The sequence below is a fragment of the Phalacrocorax aristotelis genome, chromosome 6 (assembly GCF_949628215.1).
Source record: "Phalacrocorax aristotelis chromosome 6, bGulAri2.1, whole genome shotgun sequence".
Lineage (NCBI taxonomy): Eukaryota > Metazoa > Chordata > Aves > Suliformes > Phalacrocoracidae > Phalacrocorax > Phalacrocorax aristotelis.
This window is the reverse complement of record NC_134281.1, coordinates 32,941,353-32,965,326: the sequence shown is the minus strand read 5'-3', so window position 1 is coordinate 32,965,326 and position 23,974 is coordinate 32,941,353. Positions and strand designations below refer to the sequence as shown.

The window sequence follows — 23,974 nt, the reverse complement described above, 5'->3', positions numbered from 1 at the left end:
ATCATTATTTTTAAATTTTTTGTTTAGTAAATCAACTTCATCAGGATTGAAAAAGTAATGGAGATCCCATGGCTTGAGCCCTCATTGAGTCAGTAACCCACATCAGTGCCTATGCAGCCTGTGTGACACCCAGGTGTTGTTACTGATGGCTGAGCTAATCCCAGAGCTGGGGCGCCATGCTGCAGCCCCATCATGTCAGTGCCATGGGTTATGTTGTTGTTAGAGTCACTGGGCTGCACTGGACATCCTTTATATATCCTCTGGAGGATGGAGGTGTGGATACAGGATAGAAAAAGGGAATCCGAGTGTATACCATGGGGTAAGCACACCAAAGTGGGTTGCAGGAAGCCTGCTGCGGGTCAGGGAGCGAGCAGGACTGCACACATCAGGTGAGAGCAGGGGAGATGGATGACAGGGGTTTGTCACTTCAATGACTTGCCAGATGGATTTTTTCTTCTGTCATCCCATGTCATGCAATGAGGCGCTCCTTGCCTGTTAACAATTTTATTTGGCTCTGCTGACAGCCGGGCTCTTTAATTAAACTCTCCTACCCCTTCTGTCTGTGGCAACTCCTGATGATCTGTGATCTGAGGGCAGTAACCTTCCCTAAACCTCAGAGGAGCTGATTAAAACGCAGGCAGATGTTTATTCCAACATACCAAGGGTGACAACAGTGAACGCCTTCACAGGCACCCCCCACCCCCAGATGCTCCCTGCCAGCTTTTGCCATCGGCCACCTGTACGGAGTGGCCCCCCATCTCCAACGGGGGAGAAGCTGGGGTTTTGCTGCCAGGTGGGTGAGGAGGGGATGCAGCAAAACTGCTGATCAGGTGGGCTCCTCGGCAGTGCCGCCGATGAGCGGTGGGAGCTGGCTGCGCAGCCGAGCCCCAGCCTGCTGGGTTGAGTCTGCTGTAGGTTTTTACTGGATGCAAGAGCGATCTGCTCTGAGCTGCGCTGCTGCTGCTGCTTGGAGAGAGGTGGGGAGGGGAGGGGTGCCGAAGTGTGACTTTCACCCGTGCAGGGGGTTGTCTCTGAAGAAGATCGCTCTGCTCTCTCCCCAGAGCCTCTCTGACCACGCTGTCAGAACAGACCCACCGGCAGAGAGGACAGGTCAAAGGCAGTGAGTATCTTTTTCTCTGTGTCTGTCTGTCTGCAGTGCCTCTGTGTTCAGTTTTTTCTGGCTTTCTCTGCATGTGAATGGATGGTCTTAATCTCTTGAAGCCCCTGACATCTCGTGGTTTTGGATTTTTTTTTAACCTTTGTGCTACTAATTTTTTCTATTGGGATGGCTTCTTTATCTTTGCTCAGGTGATCTGGGGTGATTTGATAGCCTGAATGTCATAATCACACTCCTCCCTTTCTGCCCCCAACCTCCAAAACACATCCATGATGAAACTGGCAATCCTTTTTGACCATCAGGGTCCTTTCATAGGAGAGGGAGGTAGGGTGAATGATGGAGTAGGAGTCAGAAAACCTCACCACGGACCCCTTCCAGTATGCCTTTACCAGATGTCACTGATTGTATTTCTAAAGTCAAAAGTGACTGGCTTTATTTGCAATCAGAGGAAATATCTATGGGTATGTCAGCCTGGCAGTGGGATTGCCTTCATGGGAATTAGAGGTCTCAGCATCCATGAAGTCAGACAGACTTTGGGATCACAGGGAAGTTTGGTGCTGCTCAGCTATGCAGGTTGATGTTGTGGGGGCTGGCAAGTGGGTGGGAGTGGGGGTGAACAGAAAGCTGTTTCGTAACAGTACCCCAAAAAGCAGGCTGCTCCAGGAGGTTGTGAGGGAGAGAACACCTGGCTCTGCTTCCAGCTGTTACTTTGGAGTAGCAGGGAGAAAGAGGAGTAGGGACTGCTGGACTCTAGGAAATCATGTGTTGTGGCCCCACATGTGGGTGAGGCTGTTAATGAGGAAATTTAGAGGGGCTTAAGGAATTACAGGGATTGATTTCAGTTAAAGTGCATCAAAGCAGCTGGTCAGGGTAGGGATTAAGGAAATGCACTCACTGGCATGTAGTGCAATCCCAGTTCCATTAATTTGTTGGGAAGCAGCTTTGTACATTTTTAATGTAATCAGATTTTAAAAGGGATGCTGTGATGGGCAGCCCAAGCTCGGGGATCCCTCCAGGCCCCAGCAGAGCAGGGTCCTGGCACCTTTGCACACAGTCTTGGTTCTCATTAGTTCCTTTGTCTCCTCCTCAGTTTTTCCCTCTGGGCAAGAGGACATGGAGATTATCTGGAGCTTGGCCCTATCCTGGCAAATAAGAAACCTTTGGCCTTTGCTCACTGCACAGTCCAGCTCTCTCTCCCATTGGCCTCCTGGCTGGGCGACCTTGCCTTTGCTCTCTGATGTGAGATTTGTTCAACCAGCTACCTGTGTGCCAAGGCTCACTGGGACCCTGCCATTCCCTCTGTCTCTCCCTCTCTTCTTCCCTCCCCTTTGCAGACTGTGCATCTCCTTGGTGGCTCCCTGCAGGCTCCCACCACCCTGAAGAGGACATGCTTTCTTTGAGTTATTTTTGTGTGAGTGCTTGAGCCTGTGATGGTGAAAGGACCAGCATCTGCAGACACGTGAAGTCCTCCTGTTATTTTATTTGCAGTGCCAGCTTTTCCATGATGCCTGGCCAGTAACATCAGCCATGACCTGGAGGGACAGGGACAAGAGGTAGTTTGGTCTTCTTAGCGAGGTCAGTCCGGAGTTCTTCCTGTTGAGGAGAGACCTTCAGAGGTGTTGAATGATGAGTGCGATAATGCCAACTCCTGCTGCTCCGTGGTGAGCTGTGACGCCAAACTCAAATCACTTTAGACCTGAAGCTGGACTTAACCCACGGTCCTGGTCTTAGAAGGAAATGCTGTCTCTCCTCTGTGATCATCCCTCAACTCTGAACGTCTTCCATTGAAAAATCGACCTTCCACACTAGGAGGCAAGGATCAAATGGGTTGAGAACAACTGGCCATTCCTTTTTTTGCAGAGGATTCTTTGATATATTCTTAAGTGCCAGGACATGAAACAGTAAATCCCTCCTTTCCACACTCCTGCCTCCTGCAAACAGCCCTGACTGCTGTCCAAGCCAGCCAGTTAAAGGGTTAATTATAACTGGATGCCTGAATGGCTGCCTTACTGATCCCACGGAGGTAACTGAAAAGACATGATGCATCCCTCACCCCTGTCCATTCTGTTGCTGTCTACCTCATCCAGCGAGCCTTTCAGCTCGTTGCAGTGTTCCCTCTTCCCTCCTGCCCTTCCCTTGCCTCTCCACCTCCTGTGGACCTGGTTTCTTTCCCTCTCTTTCTCCTGTGTCCTGTCTTGGAAATCCTCACCTAGAGACTGGTGTTCCATGAGTGACAAGCTCCTTGCTTGTGGCGCAGCATCTCTGTCCCCCATATGTCCTGATTCCCTGCTGCAGTCCCTTGATCTCAGGCATCAGAGAGAAATCTGAGCAGCATTGCGGTAATGCATGTCACACCTCTTGCTGAGAAATTCGTGAGCTTGCTAGAACAAACAGTGCAGAGAAGATAAAGGTTGGGGGTAGAACGTATAAGGAAACGTACCAGAAAGATCCTAGAGTGGGCTTGGTGTCTGTTTGAGCACAGCAGGTCCAGCATGCTCAGCTAGGAACACCACACTTTGCAAATGGTATTTTTGCATTGGTGTTTGAGGTTTATGTAGCATAGCATCCTGAGACCACTGGCCATAGGTCTGTATTTTGAGGCTGTGCAACAATTTCTGCAACTGAAGATCTCCAGGTTTTTGTGCTTCTTAAATGCTGTGAGCTGCCTCTGCTGCGCCAGGAAGACACTCATTGCATTTAATTAACATTTAATTTGCTTTACGGTTACATTAAATTGTGCAATAATAGAAACTCTCGGAAGGGTGGGAGAAGGGGGAAACAAGCATGCTACAGATTGGCTCAGCTGCTGGTGCTGAAGTGTTCCGCAAGAATTACATATGGAAGGGAAAAATACTGTGCTTCCCTCTGCAGTCACTGAAAGTATTTGGCATCTGTTTGGCAGCAGGGCTCAGAGAAGGGCTTCCTCTAGCTTGGAAGTGGGTCCAGCAGCTAAGAAGTGGAGACTGGGCCACTAAATCCTCCTCCCATGGTCCGGAGGAGAGAATGGCCTCGTTCGATGTCTGGGTAATCTAGTAGAAGAGATGCCTCTGGGCTGGAGAGGCAAATCACAGGCTCTGCCCTTCTAGAGACAATGTAAAACCATTAACTGGCCCCTACAGGTTTTTGAGAGGAGCCGATGCCAGTCCCATATAATGCATGTGTATGTTGCGTTTCCCTCTCCCTTTGTTCCTGCCTATCCCAGAGTTATGTAATGAAGGATGCTGCGGACATGCTGGCTGTCCCAGGATGGGGCTGGCAAGGATGCGAGGGGCCAGAGGCGGAGTGAGCGCTCCGGGTCTGGTTTGAAATCTAGAGGAAAAAGCAGCAAAGCCATTTTCTGCCTGGGTAAGCCTGTCAGGAAAGAGGCAGTTTTAGCCTGCTTATGTAACCCTGAGTCTAAAGAAGCTGTTTGGGATCCCAGACCGGGGTCTTATGGCTCCGCAGCACAGGCTCACCTTGCAGGTGCCTTGCTCCCTCTCTTCTTTCCCCAGCCCACTCCTGCTCTCAAGCCCTGGTATTTGTGCTCCTTCTGGTGCTGCTGGATTGTGGTGGCTGATTTCTTGTATTGCTGCCCTTCGCTCTCCTCCCACACCTGACCAGAGCAGGTCTTTCCAAGAAACCACCCCAAAACGCAGCCTTTAAAAGCCTCTTTGCCAGTCAGAGCAGCTGAATGACTGCTGTGGGTGAGACTTCAGCTGCTCTGGTGCTGCGTCCGTCCTTACAGTCTGCATAGCATCTTACTGGAGATGTTTCAGGGTCCCTCTCACAGTTGAGGGAACCGAGGACACAGGTCTGATGAAGCACAGAGCCACTGAGGTCTTTTGTTTTGGGTTTGGTGGTGGTTTTTTTTGCCACGCTGGCTAGACTTATAATCATCATCTTCTTTGGTTTTCCCCTGCTCACACCCCTGCTCCCTCACATCGACCACAGGAACAGAGGGATGAGGACTCGCCTGGGCTGCCTGTCTCACAAATCAGACTCATATAATGATTTCACAGCTATTCTTCCGGACAAGCCCAACCGGGCTTTGAAGTGAGTATAGCTGCAGCATCCCACCCCAACCCCATTTCTGTCCTCCTCCTCCCTGCCCACCACCCCCTCTAGTATTATCTTCCTTTTATTGTACATTGTATAAGCTTTGAGTAGTTCTTTTAGCCACAAGGATGGACAAAAACAGCACTAATACAGCAGGAACAGTCTCAGAAAATACCTGAATCATTGACAAGAGTTATTCTGTGAGACGGGACATGCACAGTACCTGCTGCTGTATGTGGGACATGTCTGCATGTATTTGAGGATGTAATTTACCCCTCTTCATCACAAATCAAAGTCTAAGCAGCTGACTTATTGTAAGAGGTGACCAGCAATTTCAGGTTACAGTCCTCCTTAGCTAAGCTTTGTTATTAAACGCTACCAGAAAGTCCTATATTAGTTTGCGTAGCACTTCAGGTAGATGCTTCAGACAATCCAGAGTCCTGATTTGAGATGAGTGGGATGGGATTCATCTGATCACAAGTCATTGCTTACATCTAGGCTAAGAGTCTAACCTTCCTGTTAAAGTCAGGAGAGATAAACAAACACTTCTGTAGGGCTGGGTTTCATTTCACTTAACTTTTGGCATTTACAATGTAAATGTCTACATCTGAACTTGTTCCCTGAGTCTGCTTAGAGTCAATGAGGAAAAACTTGTCCCTTTTTCAAATGCGATTCATTTGGCATATTTTACTTGCCTACCTGGGGATGTGAGGTGAAGAAAGTCAAGTCCCTGCAACTCCCTTGGTATCTCCTCTCTGACTCTAAAGGGAGCCCAGGGTGACTTGCTCACCTGGAGACCTCTACATCGTATACCTCCAAAGTTGGGTGAGAAGAATCCAGCCTTTCTTGGTGTCTTTGTCAAACAGCCCCAGAGGGGGTCAGAGGCCTTGGTGTCTTTGTCAAACAGCCCCAGAGGGGGTCAGAGGCCATGGGCTGTCTGTAACTTGCCTCTTCCTTTCTTTACAGAAGACTGTCAACAGAAGAAGCAACAAGATGGGCAGACTCTTTTGATGTCCTTTTGTCCCATAAATGTGAGTAGAGATCAAATTCTACCTTCCCCCCCACCCCCACCCCCTTGTATGTTTAACACTGGTTGTAGCTAGGGCAAACAAAGTATGTACTGCATAGCACAGGAATGGTCCCTTGGGCAGCTGCTTGCTGCCCAATGGGCAACAGTCACAGTCATTTATAGGCAGGACTTGTCCTCTGGTTAAGAGGCAAGGGAGTGAGTTTCTGTGAGTTCCCTTCCTGGCTTTGCTCTTGACTGGGTGATCACAACTGATAAAATCACCAACCCAAGGTCTAGCCTTCTCCAGCTCCTGTGGATGCACTGGAGGCAGGACCCCAAGGCCGTAGCCATGTGTACCATTCTTTTGCAAGGGCCCCTGCATCCAGTCTTTCTGCACAAGAAAATGGCAGGTTCTCAGCTTGCTAAAGCCCCCTGGGATCTGCGAGACAGTCTTGTCTCCCTCTCCCTCCAGCTGCTCTTCTGAGCTGCCTTGCAGCTACACCGTGTTGAAGCACAGCCTTTGCTGGGAATGCTATGACACAACATGTGCTATGTGGTTCAGTAACCTTGAACAACTTGCTCTGTAGCAGAGAAATCATGCATGGTAGCCCTTAGCAGGATCTAATTTACAGTTACCAGTGCAAACCTGAAAATTTCACATCCAGGAGCCTTATGCAAACGTATAATCAGCACACCTTGATCCATTCAATAGATCAATCATATCAGTTCTGTTCAGAAAATATTATTCTGCTTCACCAATGTTTTCATGCTAAGAAATTATAAACAAGACAGTGAAGTTCACAGTATAGGTTCATTAATGTATTTCTATTGAGAATAAAACAAGAGCGAGTCAAGGTTGGGGACAAGTCAGTGGGGGCGGTGAACTATTTTATTGCAATAAACTGTCTGGTTTACTTAGAGATTCAGGTTTTCTCTGCACTTATATTTTAAAATATAAGTGTAGAATTATATTATTATTTCAAATAAAGTGTAATTTTGCTGGATTTCTACTGAGATGACAACAGTTTTGGCAGGGAATTAAGTGACAACTTTAAACAGGCTGGCTGTCCAAGGCAGAAAAAGCAATATATAATTTTAGCAGCAGTATCTTGTTGAGATCATTGCTCTTGCAGCCAGTAAAGAAAAAAAAAAGAAAAAGTGGTGTAGCTGGGTATGGCTAAGAGAGAACATTTCTCTTGTCAAAAATCAAAACAAGAAGGGAAAAATGTACCAAAGAGACTATAGGGTGCCTGGGGGATGGGAGGGGGAGGACAGGATGTTCACATCAGTGTTGAAATTCTGTACTCGAGCCCCTGTTCCTCCTTCACCAGTGCAAAACTTGAAATTTTCCTTATTAGATTCACACTGCAGCAAAAGTGCTTTGGCTACAAAAGCCAGTGAATTTACGCATCTATGTACTGACATTATACAGACTGTTCCCTCTTCAGTTGACTGCTGCAAATGCTAAATCAAGCCTTAGTTCAATAATTTAATCCATCTGAGAGTGTCTGTTTTTATTAATAAATTAGCCTTATAGAGTGATAAATGAATTATCAGAATTTTTCTGTCTCTAGAATAGAAAGTAATTCTGATAACTTTCTGGCACCTGATGAAAAATATTCAGTTCCTAATAGCAACAGAAGGTGATCTTTAAAATTTAAATTAAATTATTTTTTTTTTTATCAGCAGTCATGGTGAAATTGCCTGGTGATCAGTGACCAAACAAAAAAGTTGCTTAATAAACTACTTTCTAAAGGAATATATTACAGCTGCTCTGCACCTGAAGTTTCTGGAATTGCTAACCTGGCAGTCAGAAGTTATAATGGCACAACTACAAAAAGCTCTGTTGAAACAGAGGTGTTATTTCAGTTACATTGGTTTAAAGGAGAAAAGAGCGCATATTCATAAAAGGGACTGTCTTGTAAAATTATTGTGGTTTCACTCATTTGTATCCAAAACAGAAGAATTGCCAAAGATCTGCTGTGAAAACAGAACAAGAAAGAGTTGCATTTTCCTGTTAGAAACATGTGCTGGTGTTAGGTAAGGGAGTCTTGTGCCTTGTCTGACCAAAATTTCAGAGTAACAAAAGCAGTGCCTGGTCTTGCCTGCATCTGCCTGTAGTAAAGCTGCCAGCTAATGTTCTGTCTCTAGTGCCAAAAGGACAGAACTGTCTCAGTCTAATTTCTCTGTGACTGCCCAGGTGAACAATATTAGCCAGGGAAAATTTGAATTCATGCTTGGGGGCATGGGCTAAGCACCAGCTGGGCTCAGGGAGAATTTCCCCTGAGGCTTACGGCATCAGCAGGTAGACTGCTTCTGCTTGACACATCTATCATAAACTCTTTCTTTGCTAGATGGACAGTTCATCTATTTTGGAAGGGAGATTGCGATACCGATTTCAGGGGGTTGAGTGGTGCTTTCTGCTGCAGTCAGATGTTATGGTGGTTTTGTGTCCCTTCCAGCCAACCTATTCTTTGGGGAAAAAAATCCCAGAGTGCTCAAGTAGGACTCAGGAGCTGGATGTAGCAGCTGAAAATGGGTCAATCTTTGTGGGTAACACTGCAAGGAGTTGGACAGATAAAAAAAAAAAGAGCTACAAGGAGCAAGAAAGTGGATCAGAGCTCTGTAAAAGACACTCTGAAGTGCCAAGGTGAGCAGGCTGCCCTTGTACGTGGGGGAGGCTTGCAGGGCTGCAGTACTCTTTAGGGGAAAGGCAAACAACTTGTACTCTTCCACTTCCTATTTTAATGAGTCTCCAAAAGGTTTGTAAATGGAAGTGACCTGAACAAGTATTATGCATTTTGCAGACTCCGTGGAGAGTGTGATTATGTTCTTTTTTTTTTTTTTTTTTTTGTCAAATATCCCTGGAAATGGGCTGGTCCTGTGGAGCCTGCCCCCCCCACCCTGCCCTTTCCCTCTCCCCTGATAGTTTTAATAAATAACCTCTGTAGGTAATGTTTGATCCTGTCATGCTACTTCTGGCAGCATCTTGAGTGGAGGATTGAAAAACCCTGGGTTTTTGAAGCAGTTGCATGTCTCCAGTGATTCACGAGCTGGGCAATGCCCTTCTGTATACAGCGGTCTGAATTGGATTAATTCCCTGGTCACTTAAAGAATAACTTGTGTTGACATTAGGAAGAGATTGTGAGTAGGAAAGGCAGAAAGGCACCCTATGTCATACCCCCACCTTCCTTTTGCCCTGACATTGGGACTTCAGCATCCCTCAGCCTAGCCCTGTTAGAGTAACCAGTGCTGAATGGTAGGATGCAGCTCAGCTCCATTTCATTGACAGCTCCATATGAATAGGTCAATACAATGATATCCTACTTGTTTTTGTTAACAGGTGAAACAAACCAACTTGAAACCATGTAGTCAGCCAGTCGATCCCCTTTTTACAGCAGGAGCCTTGTCTGAGCTCACTGCAAGAGATGCAAGCACAGTATAGCAATGTTCCCTTGGGTCAGGGCTTCTGAGCATGGCAAGCAACAGGAGAGAGGAATTTGATCCTACTTTGCAGCAGGAATTTGAGAGAGCAAGAGACAAATCATATGTAGCGTACTTCCTTGGATGCTCAGAGAGCAAAAGCAGCGGTTTTAACACGCTAGATTTTGGCATCTTTTCCCATTTTGTGCCAGTGCAGATTAGCAATGGCTCCCAGGGAAGCGGAGCTCAGTGTGGTCTGCAGAGTGTGTGCGTGTGCATGCGCGTGAGTAACAGAGGAGTAATCCCCCCTCTGTACCCATGCCCGAGAGGTACAGGCTGGTCAGCCAGATGGAGATTTCTTTTGACAGGCTTCTGGAGGGAAATACAAGCAATGGCATGTCTCATTCTACATCCCTCGCGGGGCTGGACACATGGCTTGTCGTTTGTCCAGAATCCAGCAGGACAGTCTGTCCTCAACCCTTAGTCACTTTTCAATGAAGCATCCAACACAGAAAACCTTTGTGCTGAATTTCCATTTTTATCTCAAGGGTGATTTTTTTTTTTCTCCCCTCCACCATGTTTAGTGATGTCTTTGCTCTTCTGCACAAACTTTATTTTCCTCCTCCTCCTTCTGTTGTCTACACATTGCTCCTCTTCCTACACTGCACAGGAATATCGCAACCTACTCCTGGTTCTTTCTAAGCCAGAACAGCATTAGCATTGTGCTGGTGACAGGCAGCTAACATTCACCAAAGCAACGCTAAGCAGCAGAGAGAACTGTGCATATGCTATACAGAGCATTGTGGCCCTTTCTATACAGCCCTGCACCAAACATGCTCCATAGAGCTAATCCATTCATCTATCAGCCTTTATTTCCTACATGAAGTGCTGATCACCCTGATGGCATGAAATAAATGCATTAAATATATGATTGTTGATCACTTTCTTACTCTGACAGTGGCTAATGCTGCTTATTAAGCTGTGTGCCTGAATGATTTAAGCCACTAATCTCAGCTCTTCCTTGTGTTGCTGATGCTTGCCTTAGTTAAGACTTGTATTTTGTGCTAGCTAGTTCAGTCCCTTCCTCCACAGCCCTTCTTGCTGGAAAGGATCCACTCTCCATGGCCTGAAGCATGGCATTTGAATGGGATGCCAGGAGCATCGGAGTCCCTGTCCTCACATAGCCATTGATCTGCCTGGCAGCCCCCATCTATAAAACACAAATTCTTGTCATTGTCTAATTCGCAGGGGACCTGCAGGGTTACAGATGTATGGTGCACTGCAAGATCTTGGAACGGTGTAATGTACAAATACTTGCACAATCTTCCCTGACAATCCTCTTGTGCCTTCCCTTGGTCTGTCCGAATGGAGAGCAGGGCATTTTGAGGCTTAGGTTTACACTGCAAAAATAAAAAACAAATGTCTTGTGCTCCTCATTGAGACTCTCACTCAGAAGAAGAGCTGCATTTCTTTGCCTTCGTCCTATCTGCTCCATCTGTACTGATTTACTCCTTTAGCTCCAATCAAGGCTCACCACTCCTGAGTCACATTCCTGAATAAGTGTCCAATAGTTGTCTTGAAGGGCTGCGCATCTATACCGGTACATCTCTGTCTTCTTGAATGGCCATGCCTTTAGGCCACCCATGTTAGGGGTATCTTGTGCTGTTGCATCTGAAGACTTCTAATCCTGCTTTTCATTTCTGGGCTGCTTCTGTAAAGCATCCCTTTGGAATCACACTTCTAACATGCTCTGACCATCTTCCAGGATATTTCAGGAGGCTGACCTAGTAGGTGACGCTCTCCTGCTCTTATCACACTGCAACCCAGTGCTGGTTGCCACAGCAAAAGAGCTGTCCGGTTGGGTGGGGTAAGCTTTGAAATGCTGATCATTCATGAGGGATGCTCCCTTGATAAGCCTTCAGGTGCAGGAGGAGATTAAAGTCAACATCCACGTGCCATTCCTGCTCAGGTGGTGGCAGTCACCATACCTAATTGCCCTCCTGCCCTTTCAGTTAGATTTGTCATTGTTTCATAATAAACATGTGGGCAGCAATTTACAACTGTGCAGTCATCTGGCCTCCCATCTCTGAACTCCTAATGTTCAAAATGTAAACAGCTGTAAATGCTGGCAGGCTGTCAAAGGCTAAATATGAAATCTGTGGAGAACGAGGCAGCCTCGAGACAAGGATGACCTACCTCTCCTGCGTCCAAGGCTGCCTCTGCAAGGTCCTCTCAGGTCTGGCCTCATCATGTCCAGCTCCTCAAAGGCTGTGAGGAGGGCACAACAGGAACATATAAAGAAGTGGAGAACAGCTGGACACTATTATTTATCTATACTCCATCTAAACTTACTTTAAGATCAAAAGGAGCTGATTGGCGTGACAGCAGGAGGCAGAGCATACAGAAACCTCCTGGAGGTATCTGCTGCAACTGCTCTCTGGGGCAGGGCTGAAGCAAACGCCCTTCTCACCTCATCAATCATGAAGAAGCCTCCTTCTTTTAGCACATAGTATATTTTGCAGATATTCTATTTGCTGTGCAAAGCTGCTCTTTGTTGTATAGGGAGGCGGGGGGGGCGAGACCAGGACAGAGAAAGGGGAGCAAGACTAGCTCAACAATAGAATTCAGGGGGTCATGATCAACGGAGCAGGGTCTGGATGGAGGCCTGTCACCAGTGGGGTTCCCCAGGGGTCTCTCCTGTTCAACATATTCATCAATGTCCTGGGTGATGGGATAGAGTGTAACCTCAGCAAGTTTGCTGATGATACCAAGCTGGGAGGAGTGGCTGATATGCCGGAAGGCTGTGCTGCCATCCAGCGAGACCAGGACAGGCTGGAGAGCTGGGCTGAGGGGAACCTGATGAAATTCAACAAGAGCAAGTGCAAGGTCCTGCACCTGGGGAGGAACAACCCCATGCACCAGTACAGGCTGGGGGCTGAACTACTGGAAAGTGGCTCTGCTGAGAAGGACCTGGGAGTGCTGGTGGTCAACAAGGTGACCATGAGCCAGCAGTGGCCCTTGTGGCCAAGAAAGCCAACAATGTCCTGGGCTGAATTAAAAGGAGTGTGGCCAGCAGATCAAGAGAGGTTATCCTCCCCCTCTATTCTGCTCTAGTGAGACCACGTTTGGAGTTCTGTGTCCAGTTTTGGAACCCCCAGTTTAAGAAGGACATGGAACCGCTCGAGCAAGTCCAGTGGAGACCTACCAAGATGATCAGGGGACTGGAGCATCTCCCTTATGAGGAAAGGCTGAGAGGCTTGGGTTTGTCCAGCCTGGAGAAGAGAAGACTGAGGGGGAATTTCCTCAATACCTATAAATATCTAAAGGGTGGGTGTCAGGACGATGGGACTAGGTTCTTTTCAATAGTGCCCAATGACAGGACAAGGGGCAATGGGCACAAGTTGGAACACAGGAAGTTCCAGCTCAACATGAGAAAAAAATTCTTTCCTGTGAGGGTGACAGAGCAGTGGCACAGGCTGCCCAGGGAGGCTGTGGAGTCTCCTTTCCTGGAGACGTTCAAAACCCGTCTGGACACGTTCCGGTGCCCCCTGCTCTAGGTGTACGTGCTCAAGCAGGGGGGTTGGACAAGATGATCTCCAGAGGGCCCTTCCAACCCCTACCAGTTTGTGATTCTGTGACTTCTGCAGGGACACACATCAGAGACTGTATAGTCATAACAGTGAGATTGGGTGCTGGAATATTAACATCAAACATCTTAGGAGCTAAGGATATATAAAATGGCATACATCTCAGTGAACTGCTGCTTTCTCCCTTTTGTACTTTCTTCTTTCTGAAACCTGTCAGCCTGCTGTTATGTCCTCTCCTTTTCCTCTTGCAAAGACTCCCTGCTCTATTCTCAAGTCCTGTACTTGCTCCTGCACAGGCCCTGTAAATTTTATAGGCATTAAAGGGGACACAGGTTTTGAAAATTTTTCTGCCTCCTAGATTTCAGGAAGGGGAGCGGGCCCAAAACATCTCTCTCATTCACCATATTTATCTACCCACGGAGAGGCTCAAAGCAGCCATGTGCAGCATGATCCTGGCAGGTACCATGCTCCTGGAGATGCCTTTGGCGCTCTCTGCTGTGCAGGCTTCTCCGGGGCTGATGTCATGTTATTGCCCTTGCCTTGAACCCACAATTTGTACTGTTAATTGCTCTGCAGTGCTCATGGACAAAAGCCCTGGTTTTGACCGCAGCAGCAGTCTGAAACCCTGAGCTTCTCCTACAAGTGCATTAATTAAGAAGTGGCAGGATGAGTTGGAGTGATACAGCCCTCCTCGGGCTGACAGGAGGAAGCAAGCGTAGCTGAGACGGGATGTTTGAGTTGCTGATTGCTGTGCACTTTGCAATGAGGCATGCTGATGGAGCAGTGAGCAGTGCAGAGCTCGTTAATGAAGGAGCTTTGAGTGGAGAGGTTTACTCTGTAGTTTGGTCCTGTCTGGCCTAATATCTTTTCTGCCTATCCCTTTGAGAATCTGGGCGGTCAGACATCTCCACTGACTTACGTGCAGCCAGAAATAGGATTGTTAGTTGCTGTTCAACACCTGGGGCCATTTCTTAGGGCTGGGGCTCAGGACCTAGAACTGAAAAATATCTCCATGTCCTAAGTTATTACTGGAAACAAGAGAAACAGGAATAAGATTAGAACACACAAGGGAGCAAAAAAAGGGCAGTATTACATTGCTACTTCTCCTCACATACCTGCTGCAGGCAAGAAAACAAGGACAAAGCTGTAAAGGAGTTTGTGATGGATCCTGTGACATGGCCAGCCCCTGTCCCCGGTGGGTGTGGGCTTGCTGTGGACGTGTGAAAATGACCCGCACCAAGCATGAGGCATCGCTCCTTGGGCTCCGTCCCAGCTCCCATGCCCCCTGCCACGAGAGGAAGAAGGGAAGGCAGCACTGCTGACATCTCCCGCAGCAGAAAGGGGGCAGGTGGAGCCCCCAGCCCACAGCACTGCAGGAGTTCACGTCCTACAAACCCTTATCAGTCTTTGTCTGTCTCTGCCACACACACGCACTTGCTCCCTCACCCTTCTGGGGAGTCTGACCTTGCCAAATGCATTCCCGATTCCATCAGTATTCTTAGACACTTGCTTGGAAGTAGCCAGCGCTGACTCAGGAGATTTCCAGTCATGAACTACAAATATTCAGACCCTATAGAAAAAGATCAGGTAAAGTTAGAAACATGTTACTGGGGGGGGGAGAGGGGGGGAATGGGACACGGCAAAAAGCGCCAAATTTATCCCGAGGCTAAAGGAAGGAGAAAGCTAATTCAACTCTGCTGGTGCCATTCAGGGAAAGGAAATAAAAAACAATAGCTGTGTCCATAAATATGCCCAGGCAGGGGTTTAAGAGGACACAGATTGCCTAATAAATCTTTCCGTATTTCTAATCTGTCCCAGCTGACTCAGATTACATTACTGAAATGTTACAATTACTAAGCATTAGCAAGCAATAAGAACACTTTTACCACCAACTAGACAAGTAGTAATTATGCCACGTCCTTTACCTCTCCCCTTTATTGTAGCTGTAACAGTTAGACTCTCCAAGATCCTTCCTCTGTTTAAATAAGAACTAAAAATATGTCACAAGGCATTAAAGCAAAGTGATAGAAAACACTGGAGACAAGTCCACAGATGCTATGTTTTATTAAAGGTCTTCCTTAATGACAGACAGGACATTACAAAATGCTGCATTAACACGCACAAGATGCTGTGGCAGAGAGGTATCATTGAAGCTTGACATTTTCAAGAGGAACTTTTCAAAGGTTAGGTGTCCCAGTCTTGAAGAAAGCCTTTTGCCATGTGAGCTGGCAAAACACTTTTACAGAGCAAAGGATGTTTGGCTTCATGGCAGCTGATGTAAGCTGGTGTAAGTTATGGCCACATCCTGGGATTGCAGACCTTGAGAGGAAAATCAAATGGTCTTTGGTAGCAGGGGTAGATGGAAGGATGTCTATTAAAATGACTGCTCCCTGCCCTCTTTCTCCTCCTGCTGTAACTCCCCACGTCTCTCTTGCAGATGGGCTGGCTGCTTTCCGTGCTTTCCTGAAGACGGAGTTCAGTGAGGAAAACCTGGAGTTCTGGCTTGCCTGTGAGGACTTCAAGAAGACACGCTCAGCAGCCAAGCTGGCTTCCAAGGCCCAGCGGATCTTTGAGGAGTTCATCGATGTGCAGGCTCCTCGAGAGGTGGGTATGCCAGCACCCTGGGCAAGCAGAGCATCCCTCCAGTGCAGGAAGCAGATCCACCCCCCGCCGGCTGGGACCTGCTGGACCCCCAAGGGGGCTGGGGAGCCCTCCTTTCCCTCCCAGAGGTGATGGTGAGGCATGGATAAGGAGGATGGGAATGCCATCCTGCCTGCTACGACAACCTCTGCTCGCAGTGACTCATCCCCTGGTGAGGGCAACTACTTTGATAATACTAAATTAGTCACAGCCAATGAGTTCACTGGCAACCGCAACCTACATTTCCTAACCTCTCTGAGCTTCCTAGGAGTATTTCACTTTGTTTCTCTCATTTACTATCAATCCCTGAGCAGGCTATTGGCTTGTTTCTCACAAGACATTTTATGTAAGAGCATCCCATGAATGGCTAACTTGACCCTCCGGGGAGATGTGTTTATCTGCTGTCTAACTCCTAACAATTAGACCTCCTAAAAGACGCAAGCAATAACAGTGCTGAACAAAAAATACGGTCACAACCCAAAGCCGGAATTATTAAGTCCTCTTTCAAGTACTGACAGGCTGATGCACCAGTCAGACCCTGCATCGTGGTGTTGGGTTGCGTTATTGTATTCATAACGTGACCCAGAGGGTGCTTAGTGCACCTGCTCTCCCACGGCAGTCCTCCTGCAAGATTGCATGGGTGCTTGTCACCGTACAGGTGCCTGAGAGGGGATCCCCCTAAAAGGGCTCTCTTTACTCCATATTTGAACTAGGAAGGCTATTGCCAGGCCACTGAGAATCATCCAGATTTATACCGAGTGGTGGGGGCATCTTGGGGCATGCTTCAATCCCCACCGCCCTCAGTGAGCATCGTCCTGCTGTTATTCATGAAGCTGGGTGAGATTTTCAGGACTGCGGGGCTGAATCTGGATTAGAAACAGGAGCACAGGTTGGATGGGGTCTTTCCTCAAATTTTGCCCTGTTGTCATAATTTTGGTGTGCTAGAATGTGAAATGACCCTTAAGTGACACAGAGAGCTAATCTATATTGCTGTCGTCTGAGTTAAGGCAGAGAGCTTTACTTTCTAGACTCCTTTAAGTTTGGACACGGGGTTAATAACTACAAATAACATCTTTTCAGCCAGGTTTTAAACAATAACCCTAACAAATGCTTACTGCTTTGCTAGGGAAAGAAAACAGGAAAACTCGCACTGTTGGCTTTGCAAACAAATGGCAGCCATAACATGAGGGTGGTTTATTTTTTCAAGTCTCTGCTCCAGATATTGTAACACCAAGCTGTTATGGGAAAAATCAAACAATTTGTTTTGTAACAACAGAGTTTAAAACCTTTAATAAGAATGTACTAATAGTATAAACCCAGCTCAGAGTTCATTCAGTCTTATATTTGGCATGTAGTGAAGAATAAAGGGACTAGGGGAATCTTGGTCAACAGGAGAGAGGTTAGGCTGTGTCAGCATTTTTAGAAGATGTGCTACATAAACCTGTGCTTAAGAGCCTGAATAAAAGTAATTTGATTTCAGAAGTGCTCAGATCAATATAAACCTAGTTCAACTTTTCCAAATTTGGGGCAGGAATTGTAATGCTGGATCGCTAAACCCTGCAGTTTGGGGGCTGTTCAGGCATGGACAAGGGTAGGACCTTGGTCCTCCTGCTGCTTTTACAGCCATGACTGAGAAAAAATGTGCCATTTGAAGGAGGCAAACTGGTCACTCAGTACCAAACTCTCTTCTGCTACTTTTCCCAGGTGAACATAGACTTCCAGACACGGGAGCTGACAAGAAGAAATATGCAGGAGCCCTCCCTCTCTTGCTTTGATCAAGCTCAGGGGAAGGTGCACAGCCTCATGGAGAAAGACTCTTACCCCAGGTTCCTGAGATCCAAAATTTACACAGACCTGCTGTCTCAAACCCAGAGGAGGCTCAGCTAGAGCAGCGATGGGGCCGTCAGAAGCCACGTGCTTCCCACAACAGCCAAAATCTATGTCTAAATGTGAAACTTTCTTGGTGTTAAAAGCAGTGGGAATGGGAAAAGAGGGAGAAGGGGAAAAGGAGGCTTCCAGAGCATGATCCAGAATGTGGTATTAGGACTCTCTGAGTTTCTGTGCTTTTTCTGGTTAGTGGCAGCATCTTGCAGGTGTTGCCTCTCTCTAGCACAAACCCCACAATCCTCTGTAGTTATAGGTCATCTGTTGGGAAGGCAGGTTTCCTTTAAAAATACGACGTTGGTTTGTGTGTAAATAATGTCAGTGCACCTTTCCACCCTTCCAGACATCTCCCTAGCTCTCACCTGTCCCTTGTGTTTGGAGGGGCCCTAAGGGCAGTTCTGAAACTTTTGGAGCCAAGTCTAGTCCAAAGCACCATCTCCCACCCTGGCTGCTGTGGTCTGGACCCAGAGGCCATGAGGACGGAGAGAGAAAGCAAAGGCACATGACTCATGCTGCTTCCTGGAGTGGAAACCATCACTGAACTCAGCTCACCTTTCAATTTTTATTGCACACCTTATGACACCAGCTGCTACCCTGTCACAGCCCTTTATCTTCCAGGGATGGAGACTAAGAGTTATTTTCAATATGACTGTCAAGGAGGTGAGTTTTTCTCATGAGGAAGGTGATCCCAAAAGCTCTCGCTAGTCCTGGTCAGGCTAGTCTTCTAGTGCGAATTATTGTTTTTAATGAATATTATTTTATGTGTACTGTAGCTTAGCCTCGGGACCCCAGTCGTTGTTCAGGCTTCATTGTGCCAGGCACCGTACCAAAACCTAGCACAAAGAGGCTTCTGGTCACCAGATACATTAACAGGCTTGATGGCTTCTCAGGAACGACCTGCCAGCTGTTGGGAAAGAGTCAAGAGAAGGAATGTCCCATCTGCCCTCTGCTGAGATATAAGAAGAGCACAAGACCTGCCTGCTATGGCAGATAGCATTTTTCATGTAATGCCTGAGCAGCACATGACGGGGAGAGGTAACATGAAAATCACAATTATATTTTTGTTATTTACTGATTATTGACTGTTGTTCTTACCTACTGATTATCCACTGTGGGCTCAATGCCATGTAAAGAACTACTAAAGACACATACCCTGCTGCATGGTGCTTGCTTAAAAACAGGACACAGTGAAGCATGCAGTGAGCAGGACGAGTGTCCGGGTGTGAAGTGGTGTGTGAAGCGTACTTTGGCCCTGGTCCCATAGCCTGGATAGCCAACTGCAGGAGAAGACTCTGGCAGACGTCAGCTGTGTAGCACCTTCTCTGTGCTGTGCGATAATACTTACCATCTGAAGGCCCCATTTCTATGGCATTGCTTTTCCAGCTTATCAGCTGTCAGATTCTTGCAATATTTTCTAGTGCAGAAGCAGACAGCCTGTCCATGGATTTGAGCCCACAGACTACAGGTCTATTTTCTTAGTTTTATGAAGGCCTGGAAAGTGACCCCATGGATCTTTTCCTTCTCTCAGACACCCGCAGATTAGAGGCTGTAAACCTCTGCTCTAGTTTAGAGCAGTGGGTAGGTTTGATACATCAGAAAGCTGGTGATAAAGATTTAGTATATGTGATGTAAACTAGGTAGACTGAATTCTAAAGATAAACATAACATGTTCAGAATGAGATACAAAAAGCCTGCTTAGATACTAAAAGTTACTGTTGGTGCATTAGGTAAGAAGCAGGTTTTGAGGCTTTTTGTAAAGATGATGTACAGGATATTAGACAAATAGGTTTAGGATCAAGATAGGGATATTAAGCATGTCTGTTTTATTTTGGAGGTGTCTTCCTATGGTCTTTAAGACACCAAAGTCTAAATGCGGTGCAAGTGGAAAATTTATGTTCAGTAGGGAAACCCGCTTTTCAGAACCTCGTTGATCAGCTGTAGAGTTCAGTGGTTTTTTAGGAAAAGATCGATGAAAGGTGGGTACTGGCAAGTGCCCCAGATTCATCCAAGTGGCCTACATCATGCAGTGGCTCAACCAGCCATGAGTTTAGCTGTTCATGGGCCCATAGCTCTATGGCAAACAAGGTACCTGGCAAAGAAAGTGTAGTGGGACAGGTGTCTGGGGAAACTTGTGCAGTGCTCTGGAAGGAGTCAAAGACAGAAGCAAAGGATATATAGTCATGAATCCAGTGTCTGCCCCTGGTGATATCCAGGCTATACCATGTGGAACAGAGTCACATCACCTATACAGCCTCCTCCTGCTATAGGTGAAAGGGAAGGAGGAGGGCAAATCATCCCACATTTCAGTGAAGTACTTTCAATGCTTGACCTGCAAAGCCACTGAGTGTGAGGAGGGGCTGGAAGAACTCTCCTTTCCAAGAAATGTTATGTCTACTACACCTGTATGACACAGGATTGACTGGGGTCTCTCAGGGGCACAGGTTGCTTTGGCTGAAAAAGTTCTCCTTGAGATGGCCTGTGGTGCCAGCTGTACCCAGTGTCACTGTGACCACAAAATGGCACAGCAACCAGTGATCCAACTGCTGCAACACAGCAGCTCATCTTCCCAATGCTGTGGCATCAAGCAAGCTGTGTTGCAAGGGATGAAGGCAGGACACCTTGTCTGGCTCTGCCTTCGTCCTTTTCAGCCTCCTCTTAACTGTACATGTACATACCGGTGCTACCCTGGATGTGAGAGGCAGCACCAGCAGGCTTATGCAGTCATTGCTTTTAAAAAGAAGGCAGAAGGCCATGTTAACTGTCTTGTGGTATTTCTCTTAAAGACACCAACACACCTCCTGAGTGGGCTTGCATGATGCTGACCTCTAGTGCCAGCTGATGCATCCCAGACAGGGCTTTTCAGCAAAGTGCCCTACAGGCACCCATGGCAGTGGGGTTGCAGAGGCAACCAGGCAATGAGGAAACAGCAGAACCAAGATGTTTTTGTCAAGGAATGAGGAACAGAAAGTCAGAAGTGAGGACAATTCCCAGGCTTCCCTGATGGCTACAAAGGATGGTCCTGTTCAGAGTGTGACTCCAGAAAGCCCAGGAGGTAACATCTCTCAACAAGCTCCTCCAGTGCCCGTGCTGGCATCCTTTCAGTTTGTGTCAGAATTCACAGGAAAACTTCAAAGTGGGCAACACCTATAAAAACCAATCTCCCCTCTCTCCTATGTCGGCCTGGGGAATCACTTTAAGTGGGTGCATTCGGAGTTGGCATTGCTGCAGTTGTGACAGGCACTGTATTCATGCTGGGTGATGTAGAAGTGTTTTGCCCATTAAATTGGTTCCAGGTAATATCCTCCATGGAAAACATCCTAGAGCATAGAGTGGAGCAAAATTATTGTCTGAGGCATATAAGTCTATCACAGTTATTTTTGTTGCTGCTCTTACAGTTTGTCTCTCTTGCAGGAAAGCAGACTAGTTATTTGAAGTATTTTTTTTAAATAAGGAATTGGCACCAGCTGCTTCTTTTATGCCAAATGTCAGTCTGAAGTGAATTAAAATAGGCAGCTTATAGCTCTTCCCCTTAAACCAGGCACTGTTTAAGGAAATAATGACTGAGCCAAAGCTTCAGAAAGCACTGAGTGATGACTAATCCCCATCAAGGACAAATATTCTACCTTTGATTCATCTCTTACTGATGTGAAAGGGATATTCATACCTTACAAACCCCATTTCCCCTCTCCACAAGCACACACCTCCAAAATTTTCCTCCTGTTTCAAGAAATGTCAGAGTGTGCCATCACATGAAAAGAGGGGTAAAACAGAACAGTTTCACTCAACTCTTTTTATTCTGTGTGTTTGCTGGCACGTACCCAGTCAGCTCCCAAGTCCTTTGACAGCAAAAGGGAAGAAGAGTTTATAAATTGCCTTTTCTATAAGCTTCAGATGTTAACTCAGAAGCAGATGCAGAACCCAAATCTGCTTTCAGTTTCTTTCTCCTGCTTTGGCCCATCAGCCAGGTTTGGAATGATTTCCATCACTTTTACTGGACTCGTTAATGTACCAATGAGTCCCTGCCCGCCACGCTGGGAAGGTGTGAAGGGCAAAGTCCTGCTAGTCTAAGCAGGGGAGGGAAATAAGCGTGTGTGTCTGCAGGTGGGGGGGGGGGGGTGAGAGCGCATGTGAATTCATGTGTGTGTTATTTAGTGTCTCCTACTAGAGAAGCTTTTCTGAGACATAGATGTGCATGTTAAAATAGGAGAATTAGGCATAAATGAGATAAAATGAGATTTTTAGCCAGTGTTGTGTTTGCCTCATGTGTAAGTTTGAATAGTAATAAGAGACATAAAACTCTGCTAGGCTTCCAGTTACCCATAAAAGCACACGTATCAAACTGAACTGAATGTTCACTGATAGACACAAAACCGAAATGTTTACAGCATTCAGAGCAATAGCAAAGCATACCTCATGCCAGTCCTGGAGTGCCTCTCACCCATCAGTGCAAGCTCTCCCTTCCCTGGAGGCCTCTTGCTTCTCCCTCCAACCCCTCTCTCTTTCTCAGTCCTGTCGTCTTGGACTTCCCTCCTCCTCCTCCTCCTCCTTACAGTTACCTTCCCGAAGCACTCCTGTCCATGCCAACCTTCCTCTCCACTAGCAGTGCTTGTCCCCATGTATCTCAGCCTCAGTCTCACATAACCTCCTCCCATGCCCTCCTGTTTGCGCACCCTCCATCCCCTTCTTTTCTTTGCCTTTTACTTCCCCAGACACTCGTCTCTGGTCATCTTTCTCCTATGTATCCTACTGTCACTATAAAGCTCCTATTCCTTGCCCACTATATAAGAAGAAAATGCGTCACTTAATTTCTGCATTATCTTTCATTCCTGGGACTGCTGCAGTTGTCTTCTTCCTTGGTACTGCGTTTTCTCTGGCATCAAAGCATTATATCACAGAATTGGAATTAAAGTGCATTTTGCTGCTAAACCAGAATGCTTTTCTCTACCATGCACCTCTTGGGCTTTGCAGAGGCTCAGCTTGTCCCCAGTATTATGACTTCTTCCTCCATCCATGCTCCACGTGCTGTGCTTGTGGCAGGAGCTGGCTAGGTGAGAGGGCAGCTGGGCTGCACGGAGGCAGCGGCTGCTTTGGCAGAGTCACAACTGTGCTTCCTCTTGGCTTTCTCACATAAAAAAAAAAGAGTGTAAATAAAGGTGTGTGTGTTGTATTTGTTTACTAAAGTCAGTCATTCTGCTCTGTGCCTCCTTTTGGTCTTACCAGAGGGATGTATCTCTAATTTGAGACTGCAGTAAACTCAACTGGAGTTCAGGGACCTGAGGGCATGGGAGGGAGGTGACAAAAGGGGATGAGCTTATTCCTGAAAAACCCCAACATTTCTGGCAAAAAGGCACAGAAGAAAAGGCAGTGCCTGCTTCTGGAGGGACCTGGCATAACAGGGAGGTATGGGGACCAACTGTGGTGTGAATCACTTGTCTTCAGCAGCCCCACAGCTCCCAGTTTGCGTCATGTGCTGTGTGCCCCAGGCTGGATCTAAAACATGATGGATGAGGAGCTGCTCGGCTTTGCATTTACAGCGTAGATAATGGTGTTATTCTAAGAAAAACAACTTTGTGTTGCTCTATCAGTGCCTACAGTCACTAGCTAAAAAGCAATGAGGGGAAGGAGGCATCTTGTGTTGTGTTTACTTCTGCAGTCCTCTGCAGGATTGCTGGTAAAAAAGAGAGCCAGGTACAAGTACTCCCTGGGGTACATCCCCCTTCCTTAAAAACCATGACCAAAGTATGACATTATTCTACAACCTCTCTCCCCTCCACCATGCACAAACCAAATCAGACACGCAGAATTCAGAATTTTTGTCAAGCTCTCCAGCAACCCTGCCTTTGGTGGAATGGCAGTTTCCCAATGGCAGGAAGCGTCCTTGAGGACCTGACTCCAAACCAAGCACCAGTCCCAAACAAGGTGCAGTTTAAGATGTCTTTGTTCCTTAGGAAGCATGATTGCCGTGCTTAGAAGAGATTTAGGAGGGCATTACTGTACCGAGTGAGTTCAGAAGCGAGCCACCAGGTACCTGGGTAGAAAGATGGGTTCTTTTAAGACCTTCCCTGTGCCATATATTTATTTTAATTAGGTCCTGATGCTGTAACTGCCTCCGCAGTGTCTGGGTGCTGCTGGTGTTGGTAGGTAACAGCAGGAGCTCTTTGGGCAGGACACGCTGGCTGTTCAGTCTGATTCCTTCCCATCCAGGAGAAGGCATGGGCTCAGTTTCAGTTTGACCTTCCCTCTGCATTAGCTGCTCATTTGCTAGGCTCACCTTCCCCT

The 23,974-nt window shown here is 47.0% G+C and overlaps 1 protein-coding gene across 7 annotated transcripts in view; it reads left to right on the top strand.

Moving 5' to 3' along the window:
* The window catches only part of RGS8 (regulator of G protein signaling 8), a 28,773-nt gene extending 5,894 nt beyond the window's left edge, over positions 1 to 22,879 (top strand). Inside the window, exons 1-6 of one of the 7 annotated variants that reach the window (XM_075096973.1) lie at positions 680 to 793; positions 1,062 to 1,120; positions 5,048 to 5,149; positions 6,119 to 6,183; positions 15,609 to 15,775; positions 17,516 to 22,879. In XM_075096973.1, coding sequence (XP_074953074.1) covers positions 707 to 793; positions 1,062 to 1,120; positions 5,048 to 5,149; positions 6,119 to 6,183; positions 15,609 to 15,775; positions 17,516 to 17,698 — 663 coding nt within the window. In that variant the 5' untranslated portion in view covers positions 680 to 706 and the 3' untranslated portion in view covers positions 17,699 to 22,879. Of the gene's footprint in view, positions 1 to 679; positions 794 to 908; positions 1,121 to 2,373; positions 3,141 to 5,047; positions 5,150 to 6,118; positions 6,184 to 15,608; positions 15,776 to 17,515 lie in introns of those variants that run through there. The other 6 variants (XM_075096971.1, XM_075096970.1, XM_075096972.1 and 3 more) reach the window with 6 other exon arrangements.
* Positions 22,880 to 23,974: the final 1,095 nt, after the last annotated feature.